The sequence below is a fragment of the Panulirus ornatus genome, chromosome 2 (assembly GCF_036320965.1).
Source record: "Panulirus ornatus isolate Po-2019 chromosome 2, ASM3632096v1, whole genome shotgun sequence".
NCBI classification, from domain to species: domain Eukaryota; kingdom Metazoa; phylum Arthropoda; class Malacostraca; order Decapoda; family Palinuridae; genus Panulirus; species Panulirus ornatus.
In genome coordinates, this window is record NC_092225.1 from 27,500,855 (window position 1) to 27,525,255 (window position 24,401).

A 24,401-nucleotide genomic window follows, 5' to 3' on the forward strand; every position below is an offset into this window, starting at 1 on the left:
GGTCCTGGGATTGTATTACACATTGTGTGTGTATGTATGTTTGCAAGGATATCTGTATCTGTGTGAGCTATTATGTCTATGTACATGTGCAAAAGTTTTGAGTATACCTACATTCATGTGCATATCTCCAACATAAAGGAATAAAAAAACTTGAGCAATCTCAGTTCTCTTCTCTAAAGAAAAGAAAAAATACTAAAGTAGTATTTCCTATCAGTTTACAAATGCCCAGACCAGGTGAGGTGCAGCGTGACTAGCAGATTGTGAGGGCCCATGGCTTTTGACTACCACATCATTAACCCCTGTACCTGGGATCTGACATTTCCCCAACACCTAATTAGCATCTGCCCTTATCAAAATGGGAAAATAACATATATATATTCTAAACAATGGACGGCTGAGTAAGCGACAAAGTGGTTACAAACATCCAACAGCAGGCAAAAAATACCCATGACTAGGGGTAATAAGGACAAGATTTTAAGCATTACAAAATAGTTCCCCTCCCATAATGCTTCCCTGAACCAGCTGTTGGAAGTGTTAAACCATGACATCATACAGTTCTCATACACTATGACAGTTTTCTTTCCTTACTGGTAGTGGGTCAATGGTGTGGCAACAGTCACAAGCCAAAGTTTTGGAGAATCCACAGCTTCTTCAGTCACAACATCAACATGACACCAGTGTGTCAGTGTTCCTCACTGCAGCAGGAAGTGGCAAACTCTCAACATAAGACACCACTGTTATGATAAAACGAAATCAATTACTGATGACATTTTTTTTTCACTCTGTGAGCTACCTAGCAACCTCAAAATTGTGGTGATACACAAGACCACAATAATAGTGAGATGCTGCTGCTTCAGAACAGCAAAGCACACTAATACTGTAGTTGTACTTAGTGTACCGAGATGCTAAACAGTACTGTGATGCAGCTTTGCAAACTCAATCTATACAAAGATGTTGTACAGTACTGCAACACAGGAAGGTACACAGCATACTGTACTATGATACTGTAGCATGTGACACAAGCCACCCTTAAAGTTGTAATGACTTGCTGCAATATTAAGTTTCACAGCAAGACCTACTGTGTACGTTGTAGTGATATGCTGCACAGTATGAGAAACATACACAAATTGTAATATGCTGCAGAGTACTGTGAACAAGCCACACAACAAAATGTAATGACATGCTACACAGAAATCTGATACAGCTACATTACAATATGTAATAAAAAAAATTTCAATAAGCTGCAAGCCACACTTGTGTAACACCTCAACTCAATATCTTTCAAGGTCTTTTTACCAAAGGAATATCAAACACTAAATATAATCTTGTGAAAATGAAACTGTGGGCTGTCTTTCAGGAAATGGCAGACTAGACATCTGAATGTTCCATCATAGCTAAGTTTCTCCTTTAACGAAAAGTACTCTTCAGAAGTTTTTAGAACTAATGGATAATTATCAATCATCACAGATACAACAATTCTGGAATAATGCACTCATAATTTCCTAACCACAATGAAAGTGTTGTTACACAAAGCAAAAAGCTTCTTCACTTTCTAGCTTTTCAGGTCAGGCTAAAATATGAACTACATGAATCAACAATGGTATGGCCTATGACAGGTATAAAGTATCTACACATTACAATTACCAAATAAACTTAAAAAAAAACTAACTGAAGAGACAAGAACCTGATCCTAGTTCATTTCAAAATTATCCTTTCATTATTATAGAGTCCATGCAATACATGTCACACAAGAAATTATGCCAAGAGATAATTCCCCACTGAATACTGTTGCAAAAATCTAACCCTTGGCTTAATAAAACAAATTAATAATGTGAGAGTTTAATTATGTGAGCTAGTCGGCTGGTCTGAATCCGACCAGAGGGACGACAAAGGACCCACAATTTCAACCAGCATCTAACTGTTACCCGTACAATCTCTCTCACCAACCCCATCCCCCAGCCCATGAAATAATGAGTAAAAAATAAGTGTATACGAGTTTTTTCCTACTTTAAGTTCCATCACAAGATAAACTAACAAATTTTTGGCATTTCTTTTACCCAAGCATTGCCACTTTACTTACATAAAGCAACAACCCAGACCTATATCAACATTGTTTCTTAATGCTGAAATCACGTCCAGTGCTCCTCATAAGTTGGTGCATTTCTTGAACTGCTTCAAAACACCTCAGAATCCCACAACTAAATAAATGCTACACACTTAATCAAGGTTATGGCACACCACAATTGCCACACCCATCACGTCATCATTCCCAATATCATATCCCTGCAAGGTCATTTAGTCTTAACATTTCTTTACCTTTTTTCATCTTTGATACTCCACCAAACAGCTATCCTTGAGATCAACAGCTTAAATACAAATCATAAACCATATTCTATCATTATAATCTAACACTTTGAATTCCTTCTCTTAATATAAATGACCCAGTAATATTTTCATTAATTGTCCATTTTAAATATACTATGTTACTCAACTGTGAACACAGTATAAAAAAAGTCTACTGGAGAACTAAACTGGGGCACTGACAATTCAGTATCTACAGTAGTTAGTTTACTTGACAATTTTACAAATACAGGAAATGACAGTGAACAAATGACAGTCTGCCAAGTAGAGATGTGTAGCGGATGGTGATGGAGGTGAATGTCAGATGATCTTGTGTGTACAGTATTAGCACCAGGGAAATGTTAGTCATAACAAACACTGTCCAACTGACACACCCGAGAAACTTATCAAGAAGTTACATGGCAGCACAATTAAAATAACATCACTTTGAACTTTGTAATTATACATGGACAGGACATCATCCAACACTAATGTCCCCATGTATCACTTGGCATTCTCATAAACATCGAAATCCAACACAAGCAGCTTGGTCTCTTCTGTCCCATTTCGGCTGCCAACTGCACACACTAGTTTTGTGTCTGATGCCCGTATACGCCACACCACTCCCCCTGAACCACCAGACTCTAGGGCTACCAAGTTCCTTAGAAATTCCCCAGTTCGAACATCCCATAATTTAACAGTTCCATCATCTGATGATGTTACCACAAATTTGTTGTTGAACTGAAGACATGTTACAGCTGAACGATGCTTGTTAGGACCTGTGGAGAAATTAGATAGTTTAAAAAATCAAGCTGAAAACCCTATAAAGAACGGTTAACTTACAACTTAAATACACATGAAACAATCAATCAAGGAAATTCTAATAATCAAATGACCTCTAAACTTTTTTTCTACATCATTTAGTAGATGTAGGTGCATGAGATTGGTGACTTACTCCCATGTAGCTTTTGTCCTGGCACTTGCAAGATTTTCTTTCTGTGCCCATAACTCTACAGAGATAAAAAACACCAAGGATTTACAACTACACTTTTGTCATGTGGATTCAGAGAAAGTATTTATATAATACAGTACCAGAAAGGTGTTCCATGGAATACATGTCACCTGAAGTCCAGCAGTTACTGGGAATGAAATAAGAATGGGTGGATATACTGTCTGGAACATTGAAAAAAATCTGTATTAATCTTCAACAAAAGCACTGACATATGTCCATCTACCATTTTGCTGTTGGTCCCAACTTTTGTCGACTTAATATTTCAAACCTGGTACCTTTAAGATTGAGATAATTTCACTGGCACTATGAAAGAAAGTTGCTAGACATCATGAGCCTCACTCAAGTGGAAGGAAACAAAGGCCTTAACACATATATGGAGACCAGCATCATATATTTCAACTTTTCTCAAATATATCTGCATTACCTATTAATTTACGGTAACACCAATACCTTCAAGAGGTCACAGGAAAAGTTTTTGTATTTCTCATTACCCCTACAATCGCTGAGACAGACGCAAGTCCCTTAAACCCTCGTAGTGAAATGTAAACTGATCCCAGGGAAAATACTGACAGCAGACCACTGATCCCAAGGAAAATACTGACTGTTGACTGCTGAATGACTCATGTGATGAGGAGAAACATTTATCCTATGATGTATATCATCTGGTGAGAAAAGTGAGGAAAAATGCCAACTGAGGTGAAATAAGTAACTCAAGAAAGTGATCTCAGAAGCAGTGAGGAACATGGTGAGTACAGGATACCACTGGTGGTGTCACAGCCCACACACAGCCTTTGTGTGCCTAATTTGTACTGATGTAACAGATGATTGCAAAGAGTGAAAACATTTTGAATTATATTTGATGGCACACTCATGGATTACACTATTGGCAAAACAAATAAATATCAGTTTTTGTGTGGGTGATGATTCAGAAATACAGCACTGGCAAGAAGTTAACATGAATGAAAACTTAATATTTTCTGAACTGGTAATGCTGATGCCAAACATGAAGAATCATGTTTTATATGATTATAATTATTGCAACCAGCACCCACAGATTAGTATACCAACTTTTGGTATGCAAATGACTAGTACAGGCTCTGACAGCTCCTGAGGTTTCTAAACTTTCTAGACAATGTTAAAATTCCAATGCACAGGACTGCATAAGGAAAATCAGCCATGTTAACAAGTCTAAGCAATAGATCCAAAGCATTCTTCAAAAACGCCCACAGTGTTAGGTGCAACTAATAAGACTCCCAGTGTTTCCCCGGAAAATCAGCTCCAGAAGCCTTCAACATTAAAGTATTAGGAATGTTAATGCGGAGGGGGGTGATTCTAGTTCCCCTCTCCCATCTCTCTTAGTCACTTTCTACAACACAATGGAGATATATGGACAGTATTGTATCTCTCCTATAACCAGGGATTAAAAGAATCTGTCCCCAGGTATGAAATCAATTATGAATAACGGGGAAAATAAAGAAAAAAAATGAAAAAAATTTTTCTTTTTGCTCTCTCAGAAATCAGTTATCAATTTTCTTCTAATGTCAAACATAATAAGTACCAATAAAACTGGATTTGGAAAACTGGTAAATTTCTATAAAGAAAATTTGGCTCACATCCTTACATCGTATTCATGACCTTACAATCAAAAACATGATAAATTCCAAAACTAATTTACAGATGCTCCCAACTTACAATGGTACAACTTACAATTTTTCAACTTTATGATGGCATGATAATGATACACATTCAGTAGAAACCATACTTCGAATTTTGAATTTTGATCTTTTCCCAGGCTAGCAATATGCAGCATGATACTCTCTCGTGATGCTGCACAGCAGAAGCAAGTCACAGGTTCCAACTGGCCACACGATCATGAGTGTATACAATTGTTACTCTACAGTGTACTGTGTTGCAAGCTTTTTTTTTTTCATTTTGTGCTTGTTTTTGCATTCCATCATGTTTACAAAATGCCCATCTTTGTCTCCTCATTTTGTGCTTGTTTTTGCATTCCATCATGTTTACAAAATGCCCATCTGTCCCCTGCCTCTGGTGAGAAGTGCCCAGCATGAAGCTATACCTGAGGCATCGAGAAAGTTCACAGCAAAGAAACACTATTATAAAATTGGCTAAGCTCTGATGTTCGGTAGGTTAGATGTACAGTATCAAATGTGTTTTTGACGTGATATTTTCAACTTACGATGGGTATATCGGAACGTAACCTCACTATAAGTCAAGAAGCATCTGTATGTTGTTATATCTAGATACTCATAAGAAGCAACTCACCTGAGAGTGTTTGTAGACACTGTCCCGTAACAATGTCCCAAACCTTTACAGTGGAATCAGCATTACCAGATATAAGAATGTTGTTCTTTAGTTCCATACCCGATGTCAAACTCTGATGACCCATCAGTGTGTGACGGCACTGTCCTGTTTCAACATCCCAAACTCTGATGCTTGTGTCAAGGGAACCACTCACAACATGGATGCCATCAAACTGTTGGATCAATAATATTAAATCTTAAGGTTGAAAAAGATATGTAAAATTCTATGGAAATACAACAAAAGAAAATATAATAATAAAATTCCAGATGCATACTTAAACTTTCTCTTTCTGCCCCAATATCCCCTTCTAATAGGCTTTATTATCACTCATGATGATGGCCAAATCTACACAGAAGGACCACAGGTGTTGTATGTATGTCTGTGCAAGGTGAGTGCAGGACAAATGAAGAGTAAGTGTTCAGTCTTTTGTACGAAAGATGCATCTTTGCCATGAGGATACTACAAAGCTCTTTTCCGTGTCTGTAATGAGTGCCAGTAGCTGTTCTTAGTGCATCTAATTCATCTGTGTTCTTTGTGGTGTGGGGAGTATGTCATGTGAGTGAACTTCAGAGTGGTTGTACTTCATGTATGCATTGCAAGTGATACTCAGTATGGTTGTATGAGTGCACTGCATGTGGTATTCAGTATGGTTGGAGTTCAAAAGTGTAAATAGTTGACCATTCAGGGTTATGGGAGGGTGCTTGTTGGATTCACAGCTGTCCAGGGGTAAGAGTGTGATGACAGAGTTCTGTGAGGATGCAGACATTCAGTTTCAGGTCATCCATTGATCCAACAGAGTAATGTAATGTTCCATGTTCGTTACTGGTTCAGCAATGTCATGGTGTTGTGATGCACTTATGAGGTTATCGGAATGACAAAATTTTCAAGCTGTGGTCCGCAGGATGTGAAGGGAAGTCATGCAAGAACATACTGAAGAGGAGATAGAACTTCTCAATGGGGTACCCAGTTTAAGATTTCAAGGGTTCTGAAGGTGATACAAGTATGAATGACTGGCTTGGTGCTGTACACTATAAAAGTACTTCATATCTTTCTCAACAAATTCCTTGCCTAATTTCATGCTATGTCCCCTGGCTTTTCTATCTCTACATCTCTTGAAGAACTGATTATTCTCGAAATCATCAGGTCAAGCCTCACTCATATCTTCCATGGTGGACAAATGTAAGGCCTCTAGCCTTTTCCTATAATTAAGTACTCTAAATAAACTCCTATCAAATTTCCCAAAATTGGATTAAGAGAATTCAATATTCAAATCATATGTACTCCAAGTGCATGTCCAGAGCTCTGAACATGCCTTCATGAGGGGGAGTGATGTGCAATGGAGACAACACCACTAAAGACAGCTATTACATCTGAGTAGTATTTTCTGGTGGTAAGGAGCTGGCACTGTGGGATGATGTACTCTGAGGGTCCAGGGCTGGAGTTGATATCACCAACTTGCAATGGTAGCTGAAGGATGTTATCCAAGGTATCACCCCCAATAGTGAAAATGTGTGTGTAAGGATGGAAGGTGTTTGGGTTCAATGAATGGTTTGGTACAGCAGTTAGAGGCAGCTTAAGGCTGTCCCTAGCATAAAATAGAAGCTAAAACTGTTTAAGATTGAACCATATACAAAAAAGTATAACTACATCTACATCTGCAATAATTATCACAAAATGACTTGCTAATCTGCTTAGTAATCTAGACCCATGAATATTACCTGCAATGAGTAGACTCTATTGGTGTGACCTTGCAATGTATGTAAACACTCTTCCCGATCAGCATTCCATACTTTAACCATATAATCATAAGCCCCAGACACCACGAGACGGCCATTGTATTGCACGCATCGTACAGCTGCCACATGTCCAACAAGTACATGTTCACAGGCACCTGAATGAACATCCCATACTCGTAGTGTTGCATCTCGTGACCCACTGACAACTCTGCAAAAAGAAAGTAAGGCTAAAATGTGAGATGTGGGTACTGAACTGTGGTACACTGTTGATAGCTAATTAATCTCCTAATTTAACTCATGGTTTGCAAGAAGGGTGTATAACTGCACAATGGTGAATAAATACAGTAAGATGAGTCATTCTGTATGGCTTTGTAAGTCTTGCAGTCAGAGGATGGCAAAATCTGGAATAAGTGGAAAAAACACGAAAACACATATAACTATAATGGTAACAGTACAGGTGATACTGAATATGATCAAAATGAAGAAAGAGATGATGACCATGAATATTACCATTCAGAAACTAAACAATCTTAATGAAAAACAGGCAAAAAGAAAAATGTGAAGGAATAATTGCAAGCATACTGTAGACCTGCTCCTTACTCCAAGACATGTGTACCTACCCCCTGTTCAAAAATGGATTAAACAGCCATTTTTACATCACATACTCCAGATGCAGACCCACCTTCAGTGTGTACCACTCACCCACCTCCCTTCCTGCTTGTAAACATGTCAGACTCTCCTAGTAAGAACTCCTTGATGTATTTAGTAGTTTTCCATTTACCACATATAACTGTGGTACCATCCATATGGTATCTCAGTCAAATCTATCATACTCTTTCTCTAGATCCATAGATGCCATATCATTGTTTAAGTCACTCACATTCTCCAAGTATTTCTAAAAACATTCTTCAAAGAAAAAAACAAGTCCACATCACCTTTACCTCTCCTGAAACCACATTCCTCCTTTTCAAGCAACTGTTCTGTGCATGACATTACCCTCTCCATTAATATCATACTTGTCCAACATTTTGTATCCACTGAGGAAAAAAAATCCCCAGCAATAACCTAAAGAAGTAGGAGATACAAACTTGCTGCCATGAAGGTGGAGACAACGGACAGTAGAGGTATGTCCATAAAGTGTGTGAAAACATTCCCCAGTTTCAGCATTCCAAACTCGCAGCATACGGTCTGTGCTGCCACTTACTATCAGGTTACCAGACATCTGTGATGACCAGACGCCACCTGTATGGCCGGTCAGCGTCCTCATACACTGCAACAAAGATCAATAATTACAATAGAGAAGATTAAATTAAGACAATGCAATCAATACTGCCTGAACAAATTGTGTAATTCAATCAGCAATTAAAATCACCATCAATAAGTGTCCAATGGTTGATCCATCAAAATTGTAATCACTGGATGAGCCAATAGTAAGTAACAAGTATACTTGAAAGATGACTCTATATTTTGAAGTGGTGAAAGATTGAACCATCAAAACAATCTTCAGTGTTAACTCGCTACAGTGGACAATATATGTAAAAGAAATTGGCTTTATCAGACATCCATAGCCAATCCAGACTATTAGCACTTTTATCGGAATGTCTGATAAATCTGGCAGCAGTCCAGAGCAACCCACACTTGTAACCACATGTAACTGCTCTGGTAAATAAAGAACAGCTTCTGTAAATATCAATCATTGTACTACTAAAAAACAGCTTCTGTAAATATCAATCATTGTACTACTGTACTCTTGTGTTGTATTACTGTGTATATTAACCCCTTTAGTGTTACCACACATTTTGGTGAGACTGTATCATTGGAAATACAGTCATCATATAGTTTCTACCTCCGGAAGAGCCTACATTTCTCTGTTAGTGACAATGAAAAACAACTGCTCGCCCAAAGACTGTACACTATTTTCTTGATTTTGCAAAAGTATTTGATAAAATAAACAATGGAGTATTACTAAAGAAAACTGCAAGTCAAAATATGACAAAAAAAATAAAAAAATGGCTCAAAGAATTTTCAATGATGAAAAAACTCAAAATAGTTGCAAATGGATAGGTCTTGGGAAGATGATGTTTAGCACTATCTAGGGTCCTGCAAGGAACAGTTCTGGCCACAATACTCTCTGTAATTGTTATCTCAGAGAGAGATAAGTAAGTGAGACTTCCAATATGTAGCAGTTTGAAATTGCTAACTGTGATGTATTCACAGGCCCCCAGGGTTGAGCACATAGGCTCGAATCTTGGCTGCAGTAGTCAGTCGACAAACAGTCCTGCTGTTCATTCACCCCTAGGGGGTTGGTCAATAAAATGGGAACCTGGCTCAGGCTAGGGTATATGTAGATATAAACAGGCAGGCCACATCTGCTCACATCCATTCTCAAGCTGTTGTGTGTAATGCATCGAGACCACAGCTCCTTGTCCACATCAAGGCCCCACAGAACTTTCTACGTTTCACCCTGGTTCATTCCGATGATGGCACATTGACACAGTATACCACATCACCACAATGCACTCAATCCCATGCATGCTATATACATATTTCTAACATTAATGAGATGACTTTGATCAGAGCCTCAGTTGCCTGTGCCATGAGAGTGTAAGTGAGATAGAGCAGTCAGATGTTCATGGATGATACAAAATTAAGTAAATCAACAAAACTTCAGAGAGACCTGGATAATATCTGAAAGTGGACATATGAAAACTGTATCGAATTTAATGGAGAGGAATTTGAATGTACACTAGTCATGGGACTGTGATGCCTGCATACAAAGGCTTCGCATGAAAAGAAACATAGTGAAGCAAACATCAGGCTTGGAAATAATCCCCAAATGATGGCATCATCTACCGGAGGGACAATAAGCTGCTGCCTAGATTGCAAGATTTTCAAAAGAAAAATGTGGGAACCTTTAGCACCTAAGTGACACTAACACAGGATGAGAAATTGATCACATATATGTGATGAAAACAACAAATGGGTCAACTGGATAATGATGGGTGAGGAAGGGCACTGCTTTCTTAATGGAAACACTTAGGACTGGATGGTCCTAATTTTAATTTCCCTTAACAATATACTAACGATTACTTTATGCTCACAAGAAAGACCCAAAAGGAGAGAAAATTATACCTTATTGGAAAAACTGCCATTAATCCATAAGTATTATGCCAACAAAGACTGAATTACCAGTATATTGAACTCAGTGGTTGTAACATCACTATGTTGAGCTAATACCTAAGCCAACATTATGTTTTTTCCTTATTCTTAACTATCATTACAATGTAGTTAATATAACAATCACCAACAAAGTCAGTCTGCTTAACCAATATAATGAGATCAAGAATAAATCAGGTGAACTAATAGTATGACAGTGTCAAATTCTCACTCACTAATGTAGTTTAGTTAAAAGTTAGACCACTAATATAATGTATGCAATTAACTAACCTTACAGCTTACCAGAACTCAATAATGTCCTAAACAATAAAGCACCACTCTCTGATTCTGTTCTCAACAATAAAAGTATATGTTCTAAAGAATCATAATTACATTTTTTCTTCTAAATTTTTTTTTTTTTTTTTCATTATACTTTGTCGCTGTCTCCCGCATTTGCGAGGTAGCGCAAGGAAACAGACAAAAGAAATGGCCCAACCCCCCCCCCATACGCATGTATATACATACGTCCACACACGCAAATATACATACCTACACAGCTTTCCATGGTTTACCTCAGACGCTTCACATGCCTTGATTCAATCCACTGACAACACGTCAACCCTGGTATACCACATTGCTCCAATTCACTCTATTCCTTGCCCTCCTTTCACCCTCCTGCATGTTCAGGCCCCGATCACACAAAATCTTTTTCACTCCATCTTTCCACCTCCAATTTGGTCTCCCTCTTCTCCTCGTTCCCTCCACCTCCAACACATATATCCTCTTGGTCAATCTTTCCTCACTCATTCTCTCCATGTGCCCAAACCACTTCAAAACACCCTCTTCTGCTCTCTCAACAACGCTCTTTTTATTTCCACACATCTCTCTTACCCTTACGTTACTCACTCGATCAAACCACCTCACACCACACATTGTCCTCAAACATCTCATTTCCAGCACATCCATCCTCCTGCGCACAACTCTATCCATAGCCCACGCTATGACATAACCAAAACTACAACTCACCTTGCCCGATGTGGCATTCCAGACCTTAAGAGTGTTGTCATCAGACCCAGAAACTATTGTGTTACCAGAGAATTGTAGGCAAGTAATGACATGGTCATCATGGCCCTTCAGAACCCGTGGGGGCCGTAGAGGAGCCGCCCGCCAATTCATTTCTATTCTATGCTGACGCATAAATGCAGCCTGAAAAACATATAAAATATCAAACCTAGAACTTAACAATTATAATTCACATATAATGATTTTTACACCAGTGTGTGTGTATGTAAACACAAGGATTACAGAAAAAGGCCTTGATGAGACCTTTACCTTACAGAATATATGAAGGAGACCCAGGGGTCACATTCATGAGTAACCTATTGCCAAAGCTCCACACAAGAACAGTTAAGGAGGAGAACATTCTAAGGGCAATTATTGGAAGTGCACTTCAAGATGTGAATATGGAAATGTTTGGTAAACTATTCAAAATATATATCAAACCAAACCTGCTGATTTAAAAAAATCTTGGACCAATTACACAGGGAAGTTAGCTAAGGTGTTCTAAGATTAAACTGATTTCTAGAGTTTGCTGTCTACTATAATTAGCATATACAAATAAAGGACATAAGAGTTATTATCTTGCATTGTTTAAAAACAATCCTTCAAATTACGAAAAATGGGGCAATTAGGCTGTTTCTGTGACACCTAGTATGGTAAAGTGGATGGCAATGTTTAATTTGTACATATTTGGTATTTGCAAGCTACATGATTGATAAGTTCATTACAGCACACAGTGTATAAGGTTAAACACTAAAAGCTACTCTGAGGATATAATGATACTATAAGTGTAGGAGAACAATAACTACATAATGCAATTTGTAGTTCAATAAAATACTGATGCAATTTATCACATGGGCTCAACTGAAAATATGGATTTTCCAAAGTTATCGATATTCAGATCTCTCGGTCCCAAGTACTATGAAGCTGTGATACTTGAGTGAAAATCTTGAAGTGAAATCAAATGTTCTGAATCATTCAAAAGCTGGTAAAGAAGAAGTCTGCTTAACATCCAATCCCAAGTCAACATTGCATATTCACAACTTCAGCAACTTAAAAGTTTGGCTATGGGCATTAAAACAAAAGATTGTTAAATGGAGCAACATTATACATGGCGTACTTAAAGATTAAGATGTCTGAGTGTAATCAGCATATGTTGTAACCATACCATTTACATGATCTGCATGGATTACCCTATTTCAAATGTGGAACACAACTGAGTAAACACATAACACAAATACACAGCATGGGAAAAAAATATCAAATATATGACTGGAGTCAGAAATATCAAATTGCTCTGAAAATGTTCCAAAAATTTCATATCCAAAACAGTGTCTGATCTTTTTTAAAGTTTCATAAGTCTTTCTAAATCTGTGAAGTTACATTTACCATAAATCTATCAAGATAGTAAGTAAAACTTAACGAACATGTGAAATTCATGAGCTAGGTGAGGCAAGCTATAGTCACAACAATCAAATTAGAATCACGAAGAAAAGCAATCACTGCTTAAAGAATTATTCATCATATACGTACATGTGTACACTGCTGGTCACACATATCATCTTAAAAGAGCAACTATAAAATATTAATTAACTCTTACCTAAAATACAACATGAGTTAGCTGCAAATGTTGCTGACATAGTGGGCAGGAATTCTCTTCAAACCTTGGATTTGGATCTGAATTTGCTTAAACCACACTAAACAGTCATATATATATATATATATATATATATATATATGGTCTCGATGGCAAGAACATAAAATCCAGGTTTTTCAATACCCCTAAGTATACAAATTTCTCAGTTACATACCTTAAATGGAGACATATGACTAACACTGGTGCCTTTCCTCCGTCTACGATCCATCACAATCATGTGATCATCAATGCCAGCCTCACGACATTTTTCTCTCCACAGGAGATTATCAGCAGCCAAAATATTCCAATATTTGCAAGTCTGAGCTGCTTTTAAGAGATCCTTTGGGGGAAGGAAACTTAGCACATAGAGAGCCAATTCCTTTGGTAATAAGGAGATAAAGTCCCGTTGAAACTGAGGCAGAATAATTTGGTGAAGGTGCCGAACCTGTAAAAAACATCATATTTCAAACATCAATCAGTAAACAACCTGAGATTGCTCATGACATGGATAAAATAACATCTAAATACAGCAGTATTACTCAAATGTTCTTGCTTATAAAGGTTTTCATATCTCAAATACTTTGTTAACAATCATATACAAATCACAATTATCATAGATCAGCTAAATACAATTCCTTTAGCTTTTCCATATTTTTGCAGAGAAGTCAACTTTCCAAATCTGAAAAGCATTACATTCACCATCACTTACAATCAGCAAGTCAGCTATGTATATGCATATGTTGATATGTATATGTGCATTTACGTAAACATATGTGTATATGAGTGGATGAGTCATTCTTCATCCGCTTCCGTGTGCTACCTTGCTAAAGCGGGAAATGGTGATCAAGTAAAATAAAAAAATATGTAAATATATATCCCTGGGGATAGGGAAGAAAGAATACTTCCCACGTATTCCCTGCGTGTTGTAGAAGGCGACTAAAAGGGGAGGGTGTGGGGGGCTGGAAATCCTCCCCTCTCATTTTCAATTTTCCAAAAGAAGGTACAGAGAAGGGAGCCAAGTGAGGATTTCCCCTCAAAGGCTCAGTCCTCTGTTCTTAACGCTACCTCGCTAACATGGGAAATGGTGAATAGTATGAAAAAAAAATATATATATATATATATATATATAAGAAAAATTTGAAGCACATGAAAAATGTTACAAAGAAGCAACTGAATACTGAAAATTACAATTATTCAGCAGTACACTATGAAAGAACTAAATGTTACAAGTAACAGCATGGCAAAACCATCACCTTTGGTTCCATTTCAAAACACTCACAAGGAGAGAAAGAGTGCAAGAACTTTATAAAAGTTTTATAAAAGTTAAGATCATCACAAAGGCTTTCGATTCTGGTCAAGTGGAAAAACACTAAAATGAAGATCTGAGGTAAATAAAACTTACTTCATTAAGATCACAGACATCAATCAGCGAGTCCAAAGCATAACGCTTCTGTGCAGGCGACCAAGTCTGGTACTTGGCTAACCAAGACTTTAAGCCTGCTGGAGGAGGGGACACCTTATGAGCTGCCAAGCCACAGACTTTTCTTCGACTACTTTCTCCACTGTAACAAAGAACATAAACGAAACTGACTGAAAACAATAGAAAAGGAATCATAGGAACTATTGTAAATTATAAATCAAGCATCATAAAATATATAAATGAAAGGTGTCCTTCTTGCTATGCCCCACTACTAACATGATCAGAATGATTTTCATTATATATGAAGAAAAAATTCAATCCTATTTACTGTTCTTAGCTGATGAAGTACTGTACAACTAAAGATTACCTAAAACACTTTAACAATGAATTGTTATGTGCAAGAAACATATCCATAAAAGTGAGGGAAACGCAACACTGTGATAAGGAATATGGGATTCATTCTGAAGGACTGACAATGGGTCTCTGATATCAAGAACTGATTAAATTTTCATCACAGTCCAACATATTAGAAAAAAAAGCAAAGGAAACCCCCCTAAACATGTGATTAGTAACTGGAACAAATAAAACTTCAGCAGGGCTCTAAAACAAAAATGTAAATAGAATCCCACGGTATTTAGAAACAAACTTAGGTATCTTAATGTTAAGAAGTTTCCAAGGATGGTTGAGGCTGAAGTAATGCCATGTATACTGACAGAATAAAAAGGTTAATTGTAACAATTTTTAGAGCAAATTAAGTCATGTCAATAAGAATAAAAAATCGAAAGAAAATAACAGTACAGAATTTCATATTATACCTACACTACTGAAACTAAAGTAACAAGTCTTATTAACCCTCAAACTGCAACACACATCATGTCAGTACTTGGTCAACTGAGACAAGATTTCCATGCCACTGTTTCAAACTGCACTCAAAGTGTAGCATTCAAAAATTTTAATATCTCCAAAGAAAAACAGAGGCACATAAAGGATTTACATTTTCATTTTTCAGAATTCTCCATTCATATCTTTAATTCCATTAGAATAAGATATTTTTTCTTATCTTGTGCCAAAGGCAGCATTCATAAATTTCAACAGTCTACCATATCAAAACAAAGGTATCATATCATTTATTCATTATTTATCATATTTTGTCGCTGTCTCCCGCGTTAGCAAGGTAGTGCAAGGAAAGAGATGAAAGAATGGCCCAACACACCCACATACACATGTATATACATACACGTCCACACACGCACATATACATACCTATACATTTCAACGTATACATATATATACATACAAAGACATATACATATATACACATGTACATAATTCATACTTGCTGCCTTTATTCATTCCCGTCGCCACCTCGCCACACATGAAATGACACCCCCTCCCCCCGCATGCGTGTGAGGTAGCACTAGGAAAAGACAACAATGGCCACATTCGTTCACACTCAGTCTCTAGCTGTCGTGTGTAATGCACCGAAAACACAGCTCCATTTTCACATCCAGGCCCCACAAAACTTTCCATGGTTTACCCCAGATGCTTCATATGCCCTGGTTCAATTCATTGACAGCTTGTCAACACCGGTATACCGCATCGCTCCAATTCACTCTATTCCTTGCACGCCTTTCACCCTCCTGCACGTGTAGGCCCCGATGGCTCAGAATCTCTTTCACTCCATCCTTCCACCTTCAATTTGGTCTCCCACTTCTCCTTGTTCCCTCCATCTCTGACACATATATCCTCTTTGTCAATCTTTCCTCACTCATTCTCTCCATGTGACCAAACCATTTCAATACACCCTCTTCTACTCTCTCAACCACAGTCTTTTTATTACCACACATCTCTCTTACCCTTTCATTACTTACTCGATCAAACCACCTCACACCACATATTGTCCTCAAACATCTTATTTCCAACAGATCCACCCTCCTCTGCAGAACTCTATCTATAGCCCATGCCTCGCATCCATATAACACTGTTGGAACCACTATTCCTTCAAACATACCCATTTTTACTTTCCAAGATAATGTTCTCGCCTTCCACACATTCTTCAACACTCCCAGAACTTTTGCAACCTCCCCCACCCTGTGACTCACTTCCACTTCAATGGTTCCATCCACTGCCAAATCCACTCCCAGATATCTAAAACACTTTACTTCCTCCAGTTTTTTGCCATTCAAGCTTACCTCCCAATTGACTTGTCCCTCAACCCTACTATACCTAATAACCTTGCTCTTATTCACATTTACTCTCAACTTTCTTCTTTCACACACATTACCAAACTCAGTCACCAGCTTCTGCAGTTTCCCACCCAAATCAGCCACCAGCGTCATATCATCAGCAAACAACAACGGACTCACTCACCAAGCTCTCTCATCCACAACAGACTGCATACGTGCCCCTCTCTCCAAAACTCTTGCATTCACCTGCCTAACAACCCCATCCATAAACAAATTAAACAACCATGGAGACATCACGCACCCCTACCACAAACCAACATTCACTGAGAACCAATCACTTTCCTCTCTTCCGACTCGTACACATGCCTTACATCCTCGATAAAAACTTTTCACTGCTTCTAGCAACTTGTCTCCCACACCGTATACTCTTAATACCTTCCACAGAGCATCTCTATCAACTCTATCATATGCCTTCTCCAGATCCACAAATGCAACATACAAATCCATTTGTTTTTCTAAGTATTTCTCACATACATTCTTCAAAGCAAATCCACACATTTACCACTTCTGAAACCATACTGCTCTTCCACAGTCTGATGCTCAGTACATGCCTTCACCCTCTCAATCAATACTCTCCCATATAATTTCCCAGGAATTATCAACAAACTTATACCTCCATAATTTGAACACACCTTTATCCCCTTTGCCTTTGTACAATGGCACTATGCCAAGGTATATAAAGGATTTATTCATACATATCTCATACCTCAGCATGCATATCTCTTAATTATATAAGAACATATAATTCTTAAGTTTCTCTCCCTCTATCTCTCTCTTTTACAGTGTTAGGAAGGTGTTCCAGTATATACAGTTTACCTCTCTAATATCTCACTTAGTTTTACTTACCAACACTCAAAATTCAAGTCTTTCAAGATGTTTAAAAAATGTATCTAAACTTACAATTTCATAGATATTCAAATGTCATTGGTAAAAAAAACACTTCAGAAGTAAACGTCAGCCACTACTTCACTGTAACAGAGCAGAAGTTTTGAAGATGTTTCACCAGAATGTGCTAAAAAGTGCTGGAGTAATTATGAACAGAGTGACAAGTGAGTTGCCAATTCACGTTTTATAATTCATTTTACCTACACTGTTACCATTATCATTTTATCTTATATTCTCATCTTATCAACAAATCTTTTCTTGTTTTAATCAATGTGATTCAATGATGAGCTTTTCCATAAAAACAAAACTCAACCACTTTCCTATTTTCTTTTAATGTTTTACCTAGCTATTTTTGTTACTACTGTAACAGTCTATAGTTTATTTTGTCAGATGCTTTTGCAAAAAAACAATGTCCATTCTCTTATCTCTAATTAGAGTTTCACATACATATCATTATAATGAACTTGTGGTTGTGTTGCAAACTTTAACATGGGCTGATCTGCAGTGGCCTTCATTTATGAATCTGTTGCTTATACAATCTTCCATTATGCATTTATCACTCAATGTTTGGCTCACTTGCCTAAAGTTTCATCTGCAAACGGGATCCCCCCTTCAGTAGTGATGTTACATATGCCATTTTGTGTATACATGCTATGCTGGACTGGTCAGGGGCACTAGGGTTATCTATATCACCCAGGAATCATCTCAGTCAACAACGGCTGACATACCACAGGAAACGCTGATGATATCTAAGCAACTTGCTAGAAAACATGGTGATGAAAGCCTGATTTGGTGGTGACCAGGGATGTAGTGGAATGAGGGGTACTAGGCAGGGAGGGAGCGAGGGCAATTGGCTTGTCTACATAACCTCCTGAATCATCTGATTCAACCATTCTTTAAACTGGAGGTGGATTAGTTTTCTAAGACCTTTTGAAGACTTTTTTTTTGCAATGTTAACTATGCAGCATGCACATTTCTTTCTTGCCTTACAGCCCTATATGGAACATCAGGGAACAATAATAGTTGGGATCCATATCAAAAGCAAATACAAAAAAACTCATCAGAGAAATCAAACATTTCTGCTACCCATGTGATTTTGTAGGGGATATGTATTATTCCCTTTCCTCTTGGAGTTTTTCTGCCTCTTTCTAACTGCATGAATCTTATATTTGTTAAGTCCTCAGGATCAGCTTCCTCAGTTCCTTCAAAGCAACATTGTTGGCAAGAGTCACAACAGTTTTTCGGATCTACTGGAATGTTTCTGCCTTCTGAAAATCTGAGGAACCATGCACATGCTCTACCCAAAGCTTACCCAAATCATCATTCACTGTTGTGGGTTTGACTTCCTCCCATGACCTAGCAATGTTGTCCACAGCATTCAAAATGTTACATTTCTTACATCAATCCCAGAATGAGGGCTTACTCTCCCCACCTTTACCTTTGAGAAGTTGCTGGAATGTCCTTAACATGTAAAATATCCTTAAGGTGGCAATTATGCCCTGATCAAAAGGTTGAAGGGAGAAAGTTGTGTCTCCTGGGAGGAACTCTACCCTAACACATAAATTAATTAGTTAAGTGTTGTGGATAGTGTGGTAAACATCAAGACTAAAAAATGCTGCACATGGTAATGAAGGCCAAAAGATGTATGGAAAAGTACTAAAATGTACGTACAAAATAACCTTGAAAATATATGGAGGCAGACAAGGTTTTCAATGGACATGTAATTAACAATCACATATCTGTCCCTGACAACTGCCACACACAGGTGAATGCAACAGAAAAATGTTGTTGGTAGGCGGTTAATATCTACAAGCCTGTCCTTTATGAAATACTAGGAGAAATGTCTGAATTGCATTATCTATCTAAAATTATATCATGAGCACATACTGAGGTGAAATATGCTTACTACAATAGATTTGAAGATGCAATGCACCAGCCACTATAATAGCTTCACAAGACCTGATGCAGGAAGAACTTCATTATTTCAGCTTATCTGTTACCCATCATTTTACTCCCATGACTTACCTATGTTCCACAGCCTTGCAGGATTTCTTCACAGGACAAACCCCTTTTGAATCTGAGCAAACTTCAGACTTTCTCTTAATCTGAAAGGAAAAAAAATTAATAAGTAAGCTGGTGAAATCTTAATAACATGTGAATATCTAAACTGGTAATCACTACTTTCATCAAAATTGGCAAATCATTCAGTGACAAATAACAAGAGGACTGAGAAGCTCTCCATGCTATATGATTGCAATTATTTTAGCCTTTCAAGGTAGTCCAATTTTGCTTGTAAAGTGCTTCTGAATTCACACTAATATGTTTATTCCTAATTGTTTCATTGGCGAAGATACAACACAGCAGAAAACAAATTTGCATCTTATATATACACATTAAACATTTTCATCAATAAGTATCTATCTCGTCAAGAACGTTCTCAGAATCATACCATTCATCAACTGATAATGATATCTTCTCAATGTACTCTCTGAATTCTTGTTTATCATTTACAATGACAACCAAATCTTTTACATTTGGCCCACTTTCTGTCAAGTGTTTTAGGAGGAGCTCGGTGTGAGCATCAGCAATTTTGATGTGATGAACTGACAGGAACCAAGTATAGTGATGGATGATATAATGCAGGAGTGGGTGATAGGGCAGTGAGGGGTATAATCTGGGGGCATAGGGCACCAAGTGTTTTGAATGAAAATTAACAGCTTGTGGAGCTGTGTGCTGAAAAAGGATTGGTGACTAGAAATGCATGATTTAAAGAGTGGAACATTAATAAGTATATGAGGGTAAATGACGAAGATGGTTAGCTGGATGTAAATGTGTCGAGAGGGGCTGTTGGCGAGATGTCTTATCACTTACTGATGGAGGTGATGGTGCAAGTTTGTAAAGGCTCCAGGAAAACAGGAAATGATATAGGTGAGAAAAGGGTGGTGAAATTAAGTGACCTCAGAAAAGAGGTTTATGTGAAGAAACACCAGGAGAGATGGGAGAAGTATTCAGGAAAGCAGTGATTACATACCCAAGAGAAGTATGTGGTATGTGATGATGGGATGTAAGCAAGTGAGAAAGAGTAGTTAGTGGTTGGATGAGGAAGTAAAGTTGCTGGGCATTACTAGCAAGGATGAAGTGCAAGTGTCTGGAAGATACATACATGAAAGCAGCAAGAGATCAAGAGGCAGGTGGAGGGACTGAAAAAGAGGGCAAGTCAGAGTTGGGGTGAGATAGTATGGACAAACTTCAAGGAGAATAAAAAAAATGTTTTGGAAGGAAGTTACTAGAATAAGGAAAACATGAGAACATATGGGAGCATCACTGAAAGGAGCACGCATGGAAGTGGTATCAGGTATGGAAGAAATGAAGAAAAGATGGAGACAGTATTTTGAGAGGCTGTTGAATTAGTAATATAACAGGATGGCACATGTAAGGTGTTTGGATCAGAAAGGTATGTAAAGAAAGAGTCAGAGCAAAGTGACTGGTGAAGAGTTAAGACTTGGTGAAAGCTATGCATGAGATGAAGTAAAGCAAGGTGAATGGAGTAGATCACACAGCAGGATATGACAAGTGTTGTTGATTGGTTGGTTAGGATGCAGTTGAATTTCTCTAGAAAGGATATGACTGTCCTCCTGATGTGCTGGTTAGGGTCCTTATTGTATCTAAGGCTCATTGTGAGGTGCTACAGCATTAATAGAATGCCTGTGCAATGTCAGTGAATAATGGTACAAGGGAAACATGAATGTTTGAATTATGGAGGTATAAGTATGCTGAGTAATCAACTATTTGTAATTATCTGAGTAATCAACTATTTGCAATTATCTATTTGAATTGTACAGGAGGGAGTTTTACAATGGAGGTACTCCATCTCTTAAGCTTTCTCCTCTGTCATACAGCTTAAAACTTTACACATGCTCTCTGTATTAACCATGTCCTAAGTCATTCTATTCATCTAAAACTCTAATGATATGAAAAAGTTCTTGACATATATATAAATGTTTCCTTTTTAATCTCATGTTGTGCCACCTGCTTTTTCTATCCCTACATCTCTCAAAGCATTGTTCAGTGTCCACATCATCAATTTGTTTTAAAACTTGAATGTTGTAACCAGATCATCCCTAACTCCTCTCTTTCACAGTGGGCAAATCTAAAGCCCCTGGCCTTTTCCTGTACCTTAGCTCTTTCAATGCTAGCATCATCTTTGTTGCATTTCTCTGGACCTTCTCTTTTAGCTCTTGGTGCTTCTTTAGGTGCAATGACCAAACATGAGAAGGATTTTTCAGTTTTGAACAGTTTGCTAGATTCCTTATCCATACACTTGAAAGCTATTCTGATATTCGCCAGCAGACAGTCTGTCTCCTAACTATTTTCCTAATGTGGGAATATGCTGACAAGATAGGGATTACATAATTGCCCAAGTCCTTCTCACACAAAGGATCCTGATGCTTATTTTCTGCTATATAATAATCATATTGAGGCCTTCTTTCAGCATGTCCAATCCTCACTACTTTACATTTGCCAAGGCTGAATTTCATCTACCATGAATGTTACAGGACAAAACCTTGCTCATGAAACACCAGATGGAAACCCCTTTACTATATCTACAAACATACCCATCTTTGCTTTCACATATAAAATGCTACACCAAGGTAACACTAGTAATGTGTCAATGAACAAAAAAACAGAATAGTGAAGAAAATGAAAATACAGAAAAATTATCATGAGAAGGAAGAAAATTTCAAAAGAAATCTTAATACCGAATTCAGGAAAAAAAAAAAACGTATTGAAGAACAAAAGACGAAGGTGAGGCAGCAATGTGAGGTAGAAATACAAATTGGTAATTACTATACAAGAGATGAGTGAAGATCAAAGCAGTTCTCTGATGTGTTACTGAATGGCATGGGAAAGCAGTAACATCTACACGAAGATCTATCAGGAGGTATATGTGGTGGTACGTGCAAACACTTAAGACAGAATAAGCACTGAATTTATTTACCCATATATCGATAATAATACCCCTTGACCTCTTCTTAAGAAAGTTCTGACTGTATAAAGAGGTGTAGGTCATAAAAAAGGAAAGACATGGAATAGTCCTTGAAAAGGAATACATGACTGAAATGGCATGTCACTTATATGATATACTGGCACATAACATAACTTTAAGACTGTTAAGCTGGAGCATTATATATATGTGGATAAAAAAGATAATCTTTTATATATTACTCTCTGACTGTACAATGATGTTCCAAATAGGTAGAAATCAGATTAAAAGGTCCATATCACAAGGAATCAGGTATAATTTTGACTTAGAATATGGACAAAAGCAAACATATATGAAATTAAGTTGTTTGCATTATTACCACAACATAAGCATGCAGAGCAAGCAAATGCAGTGGATGTAGACTCTCCCTGAAGGTTTAGACCAATAAAAGACAATTTCTGAACACAAATAAATGAATTGATAGAAAGATAGATGGAAAAATCCTGATCATAAGCAGATGACAGGATGAGCATTCCAAACATCACTTACCTACCAAGCTTAGCTAAGGACATACCAAAATTAAAATCAACAAAAAGATATAAGGAAAATGGTGTTAAAGGAAGAAAACTATCAAATAGCAAATCATAAGTTAAAGACAAAGACCACTATGAGGAGGCACTAAGTGATGATATGTCTCTGTTACATATCTGAAAATTTTATGCCATTCAAGAAGTAGCCAGGAGTCAGTACTCACTGACCTGTGGTAGCTGGCAGATGTCTTTCTCAGTATGATGAAGCATGGATTGTTCCAGGGTTGCCGTTTCCTCCTAGTGCAATTAAAGCAAAAAAGTATGGTGTTATTAACAAAAACTATGTTCTGTATTCAATCTGCCTATTGAAAATTAGTATGCATGCCAACATTAATTGTTAAGAATCTATTACAGTCTGCATTAACTTGCGCTACAGGATTAGGGATGGCAGTATGGAAAGCAGGATTACCTTAAAACAGCACATGAAATGTTTCTAGTAGGCTAATTTGGAATGTTAGAGAATCTAGAGCCACAATAATTGTTCCTCCAGTAGATAACTGACAGAAACCAGCCAATACACTATCTTTTTTCAGCATTTTGAGACATTTTCAAGTTGAAAACAATCTGAAATCAAGTAATAACTGTACAACTGTAATGCTTGTAGATACTTAACAAATAGGGAAATATTTTTCTTAAAGACACATGAATATAAACTGCACAAACACAGCATATATCCAAATATATTCAAATCAATATCCAATGATACTGAATCAAAGGCAAATTAATCCTAAAATAATGTAAGACTACCTTAGACTACTACAATGATGAATACTGTACTGCAATACTATAAAATACATAAAGATTTTTCTTATTCACACTCCCACCTAAATGTAGTGGGTCAAGGATACACACAGGTAACCTCTGCTGAGGCCATGATCAATTTCAGCTGTCAAGGGTAGTGCATCAAAATCAGAGGCCCCAACAACAGCCGAACTTCACAGATCTTTCCCTAGAATCCCTTATCCAATCCATGTGCCCTCTAGCATGGCACAATGACAGCATGCTGCCCCCTATA

The 24,401-nt window shown here is 37.5% G+C and overlaps 1 protein-coding gene across 2 annotated transcripts in view; it reads right to left on the reverse strand.

The window, feature by feature from the left end:
- Positions 1-1,823: 1,823 nt before the first annotated feature.
- LOC139754890 (F-box/WD repeat-containing protein 7-like) overlaps positions 1,824-24,401 on the reverse strand; it is a 28,110-nt gene continuing 5,532 nt past the window's right edge. Inside the window, exons 4-12 of one of the 2 annotated variants that reach the window (XM_071672718.1) lie at positions 23,555-23,623; positions 19,838-19,917; positions 14,664-14,823; positions 13,437-13,706; positions 11,593-11,772; positions 8,499-8,680; positions 7,393-7,618; positions 5,636-5,846; positions 1,824-3,119 (exon numbers count right to left, since the gene is read on the reverse strand). In XM_071672718.1, coding sequence (XP_071528819.1) covers positions 2,845-3,119; positions 5,636-5,846; positions 7,393-7,618; positions 8,499-8,680; positions 11,593-11,772; positions 13,437-13,706; positions 14,664-14,823; positions 19,838-19,917; positions 23,555-23,623 — 1,653 coding nt within the window. In that variant the 3' untranslated portion in view covers positions 1,824-2,844. The remainder of the gene's footprint in view (positions 3,120-5,635; positions 5,847-7,392; positions 7,619-8,498; positions 8,681-11,592; positions 11,773-13,436; positions 13,707-14,663; positions 14,824-19,837; positions 19,918-23,554; positions 23,624-24,401) is intronic. The other variant, XM_071672725.1, reaches the window with a different exon arrangement.